The 15,880-nt window shown below is 49.0% G+C and overlaps 1 protein-coding gene across 2 annotated transcripts in view; it reads right to left on the bottom strand.

The window, feature by feature from the left end:
• Window positions 1-332: 332 nt before the first annotated feature.
• LOC144103415 (uncharacterized) overlaps window positions 333-15,880 on the bottom strand; it is a 34,027-nt gene continuing 18,479 nt past the window's right edge. Inside the window, exons 2-4 of one of the 2 annotated variants that reach the window (XR_013308294.1) lie at window positions 3,058-3,382; window positions 821-1,073; window positions 333-746 (exon numbers count right to left, since the gene is read on the bottom strand). Coding sequence is in view for 1 of the 2 variants with exons in the window: in XM_077636140.1 (XP_077492266.1) it covers window positions 591-718; window positions 821-1,073; window positions 3,058-3,084 (408 nt within the window). In the remaining variant the exon portion in view is untranslated. The remainder of the gene's footprint in view (window positions 747-820; window positions 1,074-3,057; window positions 3,383-15,880) is intronic. The other variant, XM_077636140.1, reaches the window with a different exon arrangement.

Genomic DNA, 15,880 nt, shown 5'->3' with positions numbered 1-15,880 from the left:
CCAGGCCATCCGCATAAAATCATTCTGTAGTCACCTGTCATCTCATCTCATTCATGGGCTTGCCGTCACGTAACAATATAATGAGCGAATATATGATTCCAAACCCCAATCTATTTCAACTTTACCAACATTAGCCTAATAAGTAACCTTTCTATACGCAGCCCAAACAGACTTTTGGTCGCAGACAGCTGCACTCGCTTCAATACAAGCAAACGCATTCAAAAAATGGATTACATCATTTTGGCGACAAATCTGGTAGCTGATGCATTAAATCGGGGAAAGGGGCATTAAATCTTGGACAGTATGCGCTTCAGTTTTATTAGCGTCGTTGCTTATGATGCGAAGATGCTTAAAAGCTAGTTCGGTATTAAAGAATTCGAAGAATTATATGACAGATATATCATACACACATGTTCACATACGCAAGTGCTCCTTGCGGGAGCTGATGTACAAGTCCAAGGAAGCGGACATTCGATTCGAGGTGCCATTGGCCAGCTCCGGTTGCGCATTCGGATCATGGCGTGAGTCCTTGTGATTCTGCGAGAGGACGGTAGGGAAAATGTGGCGCATCTGGGGCATCCACGCTCGAGTCAATGCTGAAGCACATTAGGATGACGTCCGTGTCCGGGCAGGAAAGTCACCGCATCCGATCGCTCGCTGTCGTTCTGCCCTGTGTCGCAGTGCCTCAGCTCAGCATGTTCACCGTCTGCCTCCATGTCTGCGACAATGTGTGCACGGACAGTATACTGCAAAAAATAAGAAAACTGATCTTTATCGAAAATATACAGGAGGCACCCTTTCCTGAAGGCGCCGTACTCACTATTCTGTTCCGGATTGCCGCCACCAGTGGTCGTTATTACACGAAGAAGGACGAGCTGCGCGGAGGCACTCGAGTTTGAGGCTGACATTCCGAAGCGACTGACATGTTTAGAGCAAGCCGATGAGCCGCTCGCAGGCGTCTGGAGTGAAACATCACGGGTTGAATACGCTGCTCGCGAAGTGTACGTTGTTGCTACATTGTGCACCAGCGAACTGATCCCTGGACATTCCACGAAGCCGTCCAGGAGGGCATCCTGAACCAGAAAGGGTAATTTAAGTATCGTAAAGGAATTAAAGCACATCTTGGCGTAATCATTGAAGCGTAACTATTCAAGAGACATTGTTAAGACCAGCTGACATGTTGTTCGCCGATGGGGATTTTTTCCACATGAGTAAAAAATGGCCTTATTTAAGAAGTTTCAACATATTTATAACCTACGGTTGGAAATCTGCACGTGCTTTCTCCCATCTTTCCTCGTTTGTTGGCTATGAAACAGGGGTGGGAGATCAGCTTCTATATACCTCATTACTATTTGGCTCTTTCAGCGCCAAGTACTACCAAGGTTTGCTTGCGCAAAGCACGGTAAAACTACCTGCGTGAACATTTTATTATTTTTTCAAATGAGGTACAGCGAAATGGAACCGCAAGCAGTTCTATTTCTCAGCTATTGTAGCAAATTTCTCGGCAACAGAAAGCTCTGCTCTGCGCAGAGACCGTAAAAAGATCTAATAGAGAAATCAAGTTCACGCTTGTACCGCTCATATAGCGTGTGTTAAAGTTTTTGAGTTATATTTAAAAAAAGGAATTTTTCGGAAAATATATGGATTATGTGGCATAGTAGTGACAGGATGAGCGCACACCAGAAAATCGGTGAATCAACATAACTACTAAGATGACTAACTATTTTTCAATAATTAACTTTTGAAATAAGGTTTCGGCGTCTAGTTGCAATTAGAGTATTGTGGCCGGCCGTTAGTAAACGCCATTACCGGTTTTTGGGATTTCGAAAACGCGATTACCTTCGCTGCTATGGCTTTACAAAATCTGGCTGCATAGTGTGAAAATGCATGCACGTTTAAAAAGATCAAGACACAGGAAACGCTCTAGGGCACGTGACTAGTCAAAAAATACAAATTTTTACGAGCTACAGCGGCGAGGCGAATCGCGTTTCCGAAATTCCAAAAACTGTTATGGCAGTTACTAACGGCCGAGTACAAATATATAATTGGAACTAGAGGCCTAACTCTAATAGTTCAAAATTCATCATTGGAAATTAGTCAACCCTTTTACTAGTTAAGCTGATACTCCGGTTTACTGGCGTCCGCCAATCCTGGAAGTACCACGCCACAAAAGCAATATTTTTGACTCAAAAATAAGACTGAAAAATTACAATGTCTTGCTTGTGACACCAGGTATAATTTCTCGCACAAAACAACCAGGGACCGACTGGATACTAAAGTGAACGCTGTGTTGTCACTGCGTGAAAAGATAAAGATTTGAGATATTGTTAGCCATGACATGAAATGCAAGATGCTGCGCTGTTCGAGTCGTATGTTCGACAACAGTTAGATCGCAGCTGTTAAGCGTCCGTTGCTGTGGTTGAGCGGCACCGGCATTGTAACCAGCTGTGCCTACAACCTGCAAAGCGGTGGATGAAAGCACAGCGATAGCGTCGAGAACGCAACGTAGAACAGCAAAAAAGGATGGTGCAAATATTCACCCATGACAACACGAGGAGAAAATGAAGGGCTAGGGTAGGGCGACAGCGGTGGGTCAGGGAACGCTCGGTTTCCGATGCTCACGGAAAAATAAGCTGGCCTTGTCTTCTTAAGATTCTGAGAGCACTTCATTTTTGTTTGCGCGGGCAGTTGCTGACAGAATTTTCTCGTCTTTAAAGCTCAGGATGATGTTGCAGTCCTTTCAAGGTACGTGCGTCAAATGAAATATTCGAAAAGCCTCGATTAGCAGCGTCAGTATTCGAAATTCATCACGGCGTATGCACGACATTAAAGCCTTAACGCTTTGACAAACATCAAAGTCATGCGCAGAAAAGCAAATAGCCTTCACATTCCATTTTATCCTTACGTTTGAATGTGCTTGCTTATCAATCCCTAGTGACCATGAAAACTTCACATTCATCGCAAGCCCGCCCTCAACGCCATCCTACATTTTCTGAGGCCACTACGAACCAATCATCGATAAGTCTCCCAAGTAATCCACGCGTGTCCGAAACGTACCTCTTCACAGGAGCAAGTCGTCTCCATCAGCAGCGCATCAGGCAGAAGCTCGCCAGTAGGCTGCTTTCGTCCATCAGTGCGCGCACCGCGGTAGCAGGGTCAGCATCGAGGATCCAGCAGCGCAGCGCGAGCAGCGTCTTGTCCCGAGCCACGCACCGTGAGGGGATCCCAACGGCCACCATGTAGCGGCGGCTGAGCGAGAGCAACATGCGACCCGAGTGCCTCGCGGCCGAGCCGAAGACTTGCGCGTTATGGGTCGGGCTTATCCCGTCCGGGTAGAGTCTTCGTAATGCCGGTGATGCGTCGTACGCCTTCAGCTTCAGACCTGCGGATCAGAAGAGCTTTTTTGAGAGAGTGGTAGAAATCAAAGGCGATAGGTGTTGCTGCCACGGACGCGCATCGGATTAGCCTGGTGTTCACATGACTGGCATCCGGGGCTTCAGCTAATATTCCTTCCTATTGTTGGACTTCTTTTTCTTTAACGGCCACAAGCTTGATGGGCACAAGGAATAAAGTGAGACGAAAAACACGAACACTGTTTCGTTTATTATTGTTGTAATTATTTTAAACGTTTTGAGATCCTGTTAGTCGCCGCCTAATGTCTTAGCCAAACCCCCGAGGCGAACCCACCGTTCTCCTCTTGAGGAAAACGACAACATGCAGCCGGCTGATCCCCGTGTTAACTGGGCTCGAAGATGTTTTAAACAGTGACGCGCTCTTATGTGTCCTGGCTTCATTATTTGAAGTCAATCTTATGGATGTTTTTCTTTCACGTAGCTTTTCTCGTTCACATGCGCCGAGTTTCATATTTTTCCTTGCGATCACTTCAATCATTCCCTCTGGCACTCCACACCAAACCCTGGCCAGTTCTTTTTTGTGGGCATGCGCCATAACTGAAGAGGCAAACAACGATCACAACAGCGGCCGCAGGAGTGGCTCTTATTGCGTGAGGGTAACAACAACAACAACAGGAGTGGCAGCCGTTCTTGCTAGTCTAAACTGTTTTGTTATGCACCAGTCCTTCGATATATCATTAAAGGTACGATGCTGGAGCAGGAGCCCGGCATATTTCGCCGTGTTGGCTTTGGAGTCAGAGTAGATCAGCTGAGTCACAGCTGTTTAGCGATGCTTGTGCGCTTGGGTTGATCAGTATACAAACTAGAGAGACGCTGTGTGCATGAAACCGCAGAAACCGCAACCGGAAACAGTATGGCTGTGGAAAAATTGGTCACCCGCAAACAGGAGAAAGCTAAAGTTCATCGCCTTTGAAGCCCAAAATAACCGAGGAGAGGGAAACTGCAAAGTGAACCGCACACGAGACATGAGCGGAGAGTCGCAGCTGCCGATATTATGAGAGCCAAAAACCAACCTAACTGACGCTCAGTAGAGCGCGGGTGGACAGAATAATGCGCAACGCTGACACAAATACAACAAGAAACAATCTCATGGGTCTCGACTTCATGCACAGAGAGTACCTTAATTCTGTCGATCATCCAGACTTAGCGGCACATTTTCATTCACTTATGCTCAGCAGCTATATTTTTTGGCTAGTAGAGGAGGCTGTAATATGGCAGTTGTGACAGAGGTTAGCCGGTGCACAGAAAGACGCGCATTGAGAATTTAGAAGGCAATAGCTCTTGCCAGAGGTGTTTGTAGGATTCATAGAAATGCGAGATTTTATTTGTCGTTGGCCATTCTTATAGACGGAGAAGTACGGACCGGCTTGGGATTTACTGGCGAGGTGTGGTTTCTTCCTAAACGTTTAGAAAGTAGTTCGTCTTACCACACAAGTCTCCGGTCAAATTGAGTTCGTTTGTTGTTGACAATGTTTTATCTCTCATGTTCAAGCAGTGACAACAGGGTTTCTACCCTTCGTCCGTGAGACAACAAATCAAAACGTTGTTTCCAATGCGGTGGTTGTCAAACTTTCTCAGCAATGGAACGGTTTTGGGCCTTTAAGCTGTATCTTGCAGCTTTTTGTGCGCCTCCGCTGTCTTAACTTTTCAAGGCAGAAAAATTTTGATTTTATTTTATTTGATTTGATTTAGTTAACTTCAACATCAAAATCTTTACCTTTACCATCGATGATGCTTAGGTACACATGAGGCGCAGTTTGCAGTTTGGTACGTTATTGCGATAAATCGATTCAGCAACCATATTTCACTCTTAAACACATTGAACAGGCGTTTATGATATGTCATCTTGTGTGCGAAATCAACAGCCTTTTGATTTTGTTCTACATCGCAACAATGGAAATTTAAGTAAGCCAGGAAGCAGAGAAAAGCAGGAATAACACTTTGCAATCGGTTTCAATGTGGCAGGCGAACAGAGGCACTGTTGACTGCTACATCAAACCTGCGTTACGGAGGCAGGCGAGTTTATCATGACTGCATGCACGTTTGAGGAATTTTCGGTGGCTTTCAGATCGAAATCCTGGCCAGTCCCCTCTGTGTAGGTACGTGCCAAGCTGTAAGGGGCCAGAAACGGCAACTACAGCTCGCGCTGTCGAATTGGCAACTTATGTTGAGAGGAGGAGCTGCGGTACATACTTGTGAAGGTAACACGAAGAGAATCAAGACTGCAGTTCGGGGCCTGCTGAAAAGGGTTGGCTCGCGCTGCAGGGCGTTTCGATTCTATTCACACCGCTCCTCCACAAGAGCTCCCTGATACGCGATCGTTGAAGTCACTGGAACTCTGCAGGTTGCACAATCATCAGAAGAACGCGTGTAACGTTCAGCTGTGTTCATTCATAATGGCGACAAAAGCGCGACAAGGCGGGCACACGGAAGAAAGGGCACACACGAGGTAAAGCGCTTTTGCTGTGTTCCTTTTCTTTCGAGTACGCGTCTTGCTCGTGTTTAATATCTATTATGGATCTTATTCTTCTGCGAAGTTTTTACTTTGCTCTCCAGTCTTCTTTTTTTTTGCCTGCACTGTCCAGCGACCGGATGCCCTGCTCACCAACACCAGAGGTTATGGTTTAGGCCCCTTTGCTTTTCGACCCTTCACGCTCCGCCTCTGCAGCCCGACCGCTTTGCTCATGCCTCTCAGCTGCTCTCCGCTGCCCGTGTGAACTGGGATTACAATAGCAGGGAGCAGATTTTGGCCGTTCGGCGACGTCGCGCACCACCACCACACCTCCATCCGCCCCGATGTCCGCCGTCCGACTACCGCTTAATCCCACTGGCAGGGACATCGTTGTTACCATACGGCCCATTGGCTACTTGGGATGCCGTTTCTGCTGAAGGACGAATCCCAACATGAAAACGTAACAACTGTTTATTCATTTGGCGATGGCAGCTAACGGGCATACAAACGCTACTCACGTCTCGGTAGCGGAAGGAAGAAAGCCCTCTTCACAGCCAGGCAACATGTTTTCGTAGCCACCGTCGGTGACGCAAGCCTCGGGGGACGCAGCGGTGGCGCTGTGTTGTATCGGTAACGAAGTCCAGTGTGCAGCCGTGTTGCACTGGGCCGGATGATAACAAGGCGGAGGCAGCGCGGAAATATGTGCAGAATGTGTGGCCACATCACGGCTCCCCCTCCCCCCCGCGGAGTGGAGAGCCCTGAGAGCTTGTAAAATTTGTGCCGCAGCGTACCCGACCTCCATAGTGAGTAGTGACACAAGCAGGCAACGATGTCGGGGGTCGTCGATGGACGCCTGTGGGTGCACTGGTATATCAAGGTTCGGCGGAATCGATGTAGGCTGGCTTCAGCCGATCGATAGAGAAGCGGACGTCGTTCCCGTTAACGCGCTGGGTGAAGGTTTTGTCGTCGCGATGGACTACTGGGTAGGGTCCGTTGGAAGATGGCTGTTAAAGCCGGCGGAGGGTGCCGTAGCGGAGAAAATTGCGCGTGCACGTTGCCAGATCCTTGAATACGAAAGGGGCAGTCTTAAATTGGTGAGCTGCAGGTAACGGGCGGATGGCAGCAATGATGCGTCGGAGCCGGGTGACGAAATATGTGTAATCTGATGTCCCACTGGTGGATGGCGGTGCAGCAAGAAGTTCACCTGAGAGACCGAGGAGCTCCCCGTAAACGCGCTGTGCGGGTGTAGCCTGAAGGTCCAGCTTGAAGGTTGCGCGAAGACCTAGGTCGACGGCTGGGATGGCTTCAAGCCAGGTTGAGTCTGGGTGGCACATGATGGCGGCTTTCAATTGTCGTCGGAAACGCTAGATAAACCCGTTCGCGCAAGGGTGGTAGCTGGTGGTCCTGGAGCGATCGAACCCGATCGTATGCCCGAGGAGCCTGGAAAAGTGTGACTCGGATTGTCGTCCTTGGTCGGTAGTCACACAGCGAGGGGACTTGAAGCGAGCAATCCAGCCGGCGAAGAAAGCCGAGGCGACGTCTTCCGCAGTGATTCCCTCAAGGGGCCATGCCTAAGGCCATCGATTATACCGATCGATGGCGGTGAGGCAGTAGCGACCAGAGGGCTGGTCTAATGCTCCGAGCGGTGAAGTGACATGCCTGGTGACTTTAGCGCTCTGGCATTGAATTCAGGAGCGCGCCCAGGTGTGGATATCCCGCTGCACGGAGGGCAAGACTAAAGCGGTCGGCCACGAGGCGTGTAGAGGCGCGTATAGCGAAATGGCTGAAATTATGCAGCTAGTTGAATAGACCGCGGCGATGGGAAATTGGCACGTAAGGCCAGCTTCGTTCTGTTTACATCTTGTAGTAGATAGTCGTTGTCGATCCACGTATGGGGCTTGTTGCAGATGTTGTGAGGACCCGCCCTTAAGAAGTTCTTGCAGTTCGACGTCCGTAGATGGGCTTTAATTTGGCGAGGACGACAGCTGTTATCAGCGAAGAGCTTATAGCTGCCACATGTGAAAACGCGTCGGCGGACCACGTTGTCCTTCCCGCTGACGTGTTGGATGTCGGTGGTAAACTGGGCAATGAACGAGAGCTGGTTCGGCTGGACCGGCGGGATTTTGTCGCGGCGTTAAGAGAAGGCGCCGGTCAGAGGTTTATGGTCAGCGTATTTAGTGCAGTGCTGTACTTTGAGAATGTGGCGAAAGCATTGAACTGCTTCGTATATCGCTAGAAATTCTCTTTATTAAGCTTGCGAACTCGACAGGGCGGGGGTTGTGGTTTCATTGGTGGGACTGGCCGCCGAAGGGGTGTGTTCCGAGCTGAGATTTCTTGGAGAAGAACGACAATGGATGTTAGGTGTTGTATACGCGTTGCATAAAAGCGACGCCGACAGCGAAGCTTGAGGCCTCCATGAAGAGCTCACAAAAGAGCATCTGGCACAGGATGAGTGAGAAGTGTGGCGGTGCAGAGGGCAGCTTTGTCGAGTTGCGTTCCCTCTGTTGAAACTTCTTGGCCGAGGAATTGGACGACTGTAGTGCCGAGCGTGCTCTTTGCGAGATTGTCGAGAAGGCCGTGGCCATCGAGGGGTTGGAAAAGTAGACAAAGGTGCCTTTGGTGTTCGTCGGCGTTACGGGAAAAGGTAAATAGGATAGGTCAATGGGAATAGGTCAATAAGATAGACGAAGTAGAAGTCGAGGCGGCGGACGACTTCGTCGATGAAGCATTTAAGATTTGTCAAGCGTTCCTGAGGCCAACGCTCATGAAGGGAAACTCGACCAAGCCGAAAGGGGTAATGATAGCAGTTTTCGGGGCGTCGTCCGGATTGACGGGTATCTGTGTGTAGGCCTTCACCAAGTCTAGCACGGAGAAAACGTGGCAGCCATAAATGTTATAGGCGAAGTCCTGTATGCGGCGAACGGCGTACCTGTCCGGACTGGTGCGGCCGTTGAGGGCACACTAGACCCCCCGTCACCCCCCCCCCCCAAGGGCCTCCAGCCTTCGGTCTTCTTCGGGACAAGGTAAAGTGGTGAGGCCCATGGGCCGTCGGAGCGGCGGGCGATTCCCTCACAGAGCATGGCTTCGAACTCTCCTTTGGCAATGCTCATGAGGTTCGTCCGGGGCAAGGCGACAGGCGCGGCAGAATACTGGGGGGTGGGGGAGGGGGCATGAGGTGGTCCGGATTTAGTGCACAGTGGTGTGCTGTACATCTTGTGGCAACCCGTTAGGGATCGTCAAACCGGGAACTTCGGCGCTGATGGCATGGTACAGTGAATGATTTTCAACACCGATTACTTTGATGCTTGGCTGGTCGGTAGTCGGTCGCTGTCCTGGCGAAGAATGTCTCGTTGTCGCGTCCATGAGACGGACGTGGCCGCAGTTCGGAAGGAGGTTGTAGTGCGCCTAAAAGTATGAGCCGATGATTGGCTGGATGGCGCCGGCGATGAAAAAATTCCAATGAAGGCCACGGCGTAGGTTTTAAAACGGACTGGTAAGCAGAGCGATAGCAAGTCTTGATTGTGGACCGGTTTGCCGCGCTGAGCTCGAAAGATTTTTAGGACGGGTAGCTTGGAGATGGGCTCGTGGGTTGCAGCAAATGTGGGAACCGCTGCTTTGTAATTTGGCCGGTGACGAAGATGCGATGGCCTTCAGACTGGCAGCTCGCATCTGTGTCTGCGAGCTGAATTTGGCGTCTCCCTTATGTCCAGCACAGCAGGGTGGTCGACACTGTCGTGCTCTGTCCCCGAAATGTCGATAGTAGAAGCACCGGTCGTCGTCACCGGGCTGCTGCGACGGGGTTGTGTCACTGGTTTGCGGGTGGCGCGTCGGCAAGTTTTGATCCAAGAGTCGTTGAATAAGCTGAGCGGTCGATTGATATAGTCGATACGGCGCGCAAGCTCTGTGGTGTTCAGCGGTGCGGCGACAGCCTTTATGGTGGGCAACTGCGGCAAAGAGGCATTGATGACGCTATCCCGGCAAGTTGGTCGACAGGTAGCATCAGCTGAGCCTGCAGAATTGCCTGGACGTGCGGTGGGAGTCGTTGAAGCCAAAATGCTCGCAATAAGCAATCCTGGACTTCAATGTTTCCTGCGAAAACACGCATGTGGCAGAGGAGCTGAGAAGGCTTGCGCTTGGCAAGTTCTGCACACTGTATTTGTCGCACCTTCTGGTCTTCCGAGAGCGACAGTTATGTCCCGAGGTGCTTATGATGGTTTTCCGTTGGTGGGTTGGCAAGAATATCCCGGACCTCGTTGGCGTAGCGGGCATTGAAATGGGCGACGACATAATCGTAGCGGGTCCGGCCTTGCGTGATGTGCGTGAGGGAGAACTGAGCTTCAACTTGGGCGAACCATACCTCGGGAGAGTCGGCCCAAAATGGCGGAAGTTTCATGCAGGTGGCTGCGGCACGGAAGCGTTGAGTTGGCCGTGCCGTACTTCCTGAAGCTGTTGCTCCTTCTTGTCCATGGCGATGCGTTATTCTCCGTTGTCCGGATCACCAGATGTGGGATGTCGTTTCTGCTGAAGGACGAATCCCAAAATAAAATCTTTACAACTGGTTATTCAGTTAGCAACGGCACCGAGCAAGCATACCAACGCTACGCACGTCTCGGTAGCGAAGGAAAAAAGTCCTCTTCCCAACCGGGCAGTTTGTTTTCTTTATTCACCGTCGGTGACGTATGCCTCGGGTAACGCAGCGGTGGCGCTGTGTTTCATTGGTAACGCAGTCCAGCTTGCGGCACTCTTACGTTAACCCGGATGATAACAATGCTGAGGCTGCGCGGAAATATGCGCAGAGTGTGTCGCCACAGCTATAAAATTCCTCAGTGCCGAAAAATAAGGAAAAGCTTTGAGCTTGCCAGCTTCCCTCGTCTCCTAGCGAACCGCTGGATAAACGAGCCTCCCAATGGCCTAGGCACCATGGTTACGTGTTAGCACGCGCTTTTTGGCCCCGCAGCACACGCCGGCGCCTTTGTCGTGGTAGAAATCGTGCTTTATTTTCGTTTTGTGCGACAGAGTTTTGGCGGGAAGCATTTCTCAAGGTTTGGTGGTGTATACTCGTTGCGGCGGCGCCCAGCTTCTGTTTCGCTCACGGGTGCTACCACCGAAGTTGCAGCGAGAAAACGTTTTTCGTCATTCCGTCCGGAAAATTTATCACTGGCTTTGCTCGGCTATGCCAGGATATACGTAGCGCGAGCTACTATGAGCCGCTGAGCAGCAATCGCCACTGAGCAGCAATTTCGCTCTCCTCCATGGCTATAACTAACTGGCAAACGCTCCATTATATGTATACCCCCACTGATACCTCTGCGCATGCGCACAAAATGAGAGGCGCTATGAAGCGTCTCCGGCGCAGCGTCAGACTTGGCTACTGCGCAACGAAGGCGCACAGCTGGGCACGCGACGGCGCCAGCGACGGCGCCGCTATGAAGTCACGCCTCTGGAATGCGCAGAGCGGCGAGGCGCGCGCGGCAGCGGCGGCTCCGGAGCGCCAACTGTATGCCGTGTGACTTCACTGCTTCTCGGGCATGCGCAGCACGGCTCTACAAGACCCACGCGAATCTGCTCCACCTCGGCCAGTGTAGCTCACGCTACAAAAGCAATGCAGCTCAACGAAAGCGTTGGCTTCTTAAGATCGGCCAAGAAAAAATTGATAATTTACTGGATCCGCGTCTTACCGATTTATGTGACCGTTCTTCAGTTGTCGCGCTTTTTCCGGAGGATTTGGTGCGAAGCGCAACAGTTTTAATTCAGTTTGGCATGGCTGTAGATGGATTTGTTCGCTCGTGGGTTAAAAAGGCCGTGCTTCTCATTGCCTTAACCCCGCCAGTCACGCTGCTAGCTCTGCTAGGCTCTGCAGGTGTACTTTTGATGTCATGGGCATTACGTTGATTATTGGTTTGGTTGTACTGTGACTCATTCGCGGGGTCGGCTCAAAACTTGCGATTCGTGTTGTTTGAGCTGCGCTGTTTACGATGCTTGCTGTGCAGGTCTAGATTTCATGCTGCGTGCATCGGTGGGAGTATTTGTTCTGTTGCAGTTAGACTCCTTTGCTAACGAACACGAGACAAAAGAGGCGGATCTCGCTGTTTGGACGACGCTGCTCATGAATCTCGCGGTGCAGGTCTTGCTTTCATGTTGCGGGCATTGCTGGCCGTATTTGTTCTGATAGGGTTCATACCAAAATCGGTGGTTACTGTGTCTAGGCACAGTAACGGCAGCTATCGCTTGAATACTCCATATCTCCATGAATAATCCTGGAGAACACAAGCAAGGACCTCCGTTAACTTATTTACATATATTTCTCCTTGTGTTCCATATTTTTGAATCAAACAACTTCCTAAACGAACAACGTTTTCCTTCAAAAAAGGCTGAGTAAATTCGAGTCTTGGTTTTTCAACGCTTGACTTTTTTTTATTCTGCATCGACCGAAAGCGATTAATTAACTGCGGCCGTCCTGGCTGCTGCGTGTTAGGCATGGAGGTTATACGAGGTAAGACAATGCCTCTTACCAGCCATTATTGCATATGGTGGCCCAAGATGACAATAACCTAAACAAACAACATTTTATTAGGTCATGCAGAGCTGTAGCTGCGCGCGAAGCAGCGGTTAAAATCCTTTTTTAATTGCTACTAGTAAATTCAAACCGTTAGGCATACATAAAAAGCATTCTGAAACAACCATGTTACAGTGCGCTAGTAGGGGCACCGTATTCACCTATTTACAAACGATAAGGAACTGCAGTCAGTCGGATCCTTTTAACGTTAGCCTGTGAGGTGCCCGAGGTATAGTAACTCCGAAACAACCGCTAAGCTCTCTTGCCCTAAAAAAAAAAATTAAGATGAGCAGGCACCTAGGCGCAGCCGAGTGCATGAGCAAACGCGCCTAAGAGAGAATGTATTATGAAGGTATTACACCGCCTTCGTTCAAATAAAGACTAGGCTGCAAGTCTTGTCTGATGTCAGCAAACTCCGTCTTGGCGGAGTTAAGTTTTGAATTACATTGGGCAAAAGGCGCTGGTCCAAAACCAACACTCCGACGATGTTCAGTGCTGTACCGCGAGCTCGCTCAAGCATGCGACTTGCACTGTGAGCACCGCGACCAAAGCGATAGCAGTTCAAAATGTTCCGATAAAGGAGTGCAGCATGGCTCGAAGCAGTTGTTTGGGTAACTATATTTCTTGAATCGCCCGTGCAATGATTTCATCGCTGCTGAATCACAGAGAAAAAGCTACAAACAATTTATTCGGCCACGCGATCCACTGCGGGCAAAAGCGCGAGGATTGGGAAACAACTCTTAGGATGGGCTGCGAGCTCGGCCGCGGGCACCACCTCCACCGCGTGCACCGCAGTCAAAGTGATCGCATTAAGAAAAAAATTCGGTAAAGCAGTGCAGCGTTGCTCGAGGCAGTTGTTGAGTACATAGGTTTTTAAATCTCCTATGCCATGATCTCATTTCGCCCGCTGCCAAGGCAGAAAACGCACGCGCTATCCACTGCGCGCCAAAGGGAATTGGGAGCGTCTGCTAGCTTCCGCTTGCCTAGGTGCCGCCACGTAGGCGCCCGGGAGGAGCCGAGAGAAGGCGCGCCGGCACAAGAGAAGGATGGAGGAGATGTCGTTACTTTTAATTATTCGAGGGGCTTTAATTGGCTAGAACTGGGGACGGCACTAGAGGCGCCCTGTTGAACACGCCCGGAGAGCCTGCAGGCGCCAAAAATAGGTCGCTGAAGGCGCGCTGCTATAAATAGCCACATTCGAAATGAACAGTTTTCCCGTGCCGCGCAAAATATCCTGTCTCCACCACCGAACGAAAGCCGGAAACTGCGTCAGTGCAAGCGACTGGAAGCCTTGATGTGACCGCCCTTTTGAATGCCGTTACTTTCTTCCGTGGGGTGTAGCTGCACGAGCTCAGCAATATTGTCGCACGAAGCCACCGCTCCGCGCCCGTTAATGCTCGTTTTTAAAATCACCTTGCAAAATATTTGGAAGGGCTGGAGTCCAGGATACGCTGGATATTTTGTTACAGTCAGTGGTGCTTGTTAGCGTGTGGACTTGAAGGAAAAAAAGAATTGTAGAGAAAGTATCAATGCAGGCTTGGATTTTACATTTAAATTTTTTTTAAACAAATTTTGGAGTAAAGGCAGATAAGTAAATATGAGGTACTTCCTTTCATATTTGTGGGGTGCATGAGTGAAAGTGCTAAGAACAGTATTTCACTTCTCCATTAATAGTTTGGCGGGAGAAAAATAGCCGTGTAGAGAAATGAACAAGGCGAGTGACGGAAGTAATAATTTCTCCAAACAGTGCAAATCTGAGCAGCACGATTGTAGAACTTATACGGAAGTAAAAATACACTATAGTGTGTACTATATTACATGGATGTGTTCAGCATTCTTAAGCAAATATTTTAAATATCAGGAAAAGTAAGCTACTAGTACGGAAATGCAGAAGATAATGATCCATTATTCCGTAAAGTAGCAAAATCCTTCTTTTGTAGAGTTTCCATCCCTCGAATCGAGCACTTAACACTGTCGCAGAAAAACATTGGGGAAATCGTCTGAAGATTGCAAAAAACGTTAATAGCAAAAAAGTGTAACCCTACACACAGGAGGTCTGCGAATATATTGATAATAATAATGACTTTATTTGCATCACACGTACATGATGCCGGAGGCCAGCAGAAAAAGCTGTCATTAAGGCAGCTTGACAAGGCCGCCGGCACCCACACTGGCAACTACAGGTAGCGGTCAGCAACCACAAAACAAATGCATGAAAGTGTGAAACCGCAAACAAAAGCTATACATTGAAAAAAGGAAGTTTCCACGAAAACCTGACTGCAACAAGAGGGCACACACTTTCAACAAATCTCATCGCCGGAGATATATAGACAACATAGCAAAATGAAAGTGACGCTTTGAGATAGAATATTGTGAGACTATTTTGTTGTTCTTATTTTTAGTTCGTAAAGTAGTGGCGAAGTTTGTTACAGTGAAATCTTGCTAGGCAAGAAATCCACATGGGCAACATATATTACGATAGTGGAGATTTAGTACGAGCCTTGGCAGGCAATATCAATCATCAGCATAGAACGCATCCTCGCAAAACGTCTCCTAAAAATAAAAACATCAAGTGTACCGTGGAGTTTTGTGTGAATACACGACAGTGACAAAAAATGAGTAAAATGGAGGATAAACTAAAATAATGGCCTAACTCACAAGCACTGAGATCACATGAATTTTTCATGGACAGCCGAGTGTTCTTTGTTGGGACAAATTTGTAGTGCCGAATGCGATGCGCCCAAACAGCCGCTTGCTTGTTGCCTGACTTCATGTCTCGTTTTCATGGCTTCTTTTCTAATGTACTGCACGAGTCAATCACTAGTCATTCGTAAATTACGGCCTTGAACCTGACACTACACAACGATGCTCTGTCGTTCATTTGGTCATGCCAACCCCACCAGAAGGGCAGGCATGTAGCCAGAAGTGCTTTAGAGAAGAGGCCTTAGGTACCTTTTTGTATAAATGGGAATGGAGCGATGGTGGTGGTTGGGGGGAGGGGTGTTTGGGCAGTACACACTAAAATAGATCACAGCAAATAAAAACGGGAGAAGTGGTTTAGGTTCATATCGGGGGAGGTCCGCATCCCCTCGGGATAAGTGCCTCCAGACGTGTTCTGCAGAGTGCCACCATTGAGTGCTTGCCCTGCGACAAGTCCACTTGAACCCTTATGATTACAGATATGGTTCGTGTGCAGGTTGCCACATTTACTCGCTTAACACAAGTACCTACAGATATATAGTTGCTACTCGCTTCCTATTTTCCCGCCGGTTATAACGCGATGTCGGCGAATTAACGATACTAATGGCAAAGCATACTTTTATCAGCTTCATCACGTAATGTCTTATAAACCGCTTTCTTGTTCTATTAATTTAGAGTTAACCGTATGCGTGAATCGTTTGTGTCTGAAATAAACATTTACCTCTGCAAAAACTCACAAGGGCTCGTTAATAAAAGTGA

Source organism: Amblyomma americanum, chromosome 1 (assembly GCF_052857255.1).
Source record: "Amblyomma americanum isolate KBUSLIRL-KWMA chromosome 1, ASM5285725v1, whole genome shotgun sequence".
Lineage (NCBI taxonomy): Eukaryota > Metazoa > Arthropoda > Arachnida > Ixodida > Ixodidae > Amblyomma > Amblyomma americanum.
This window is presented reverse-complemented; position numbering and strand designations above follow the sequence as displayed.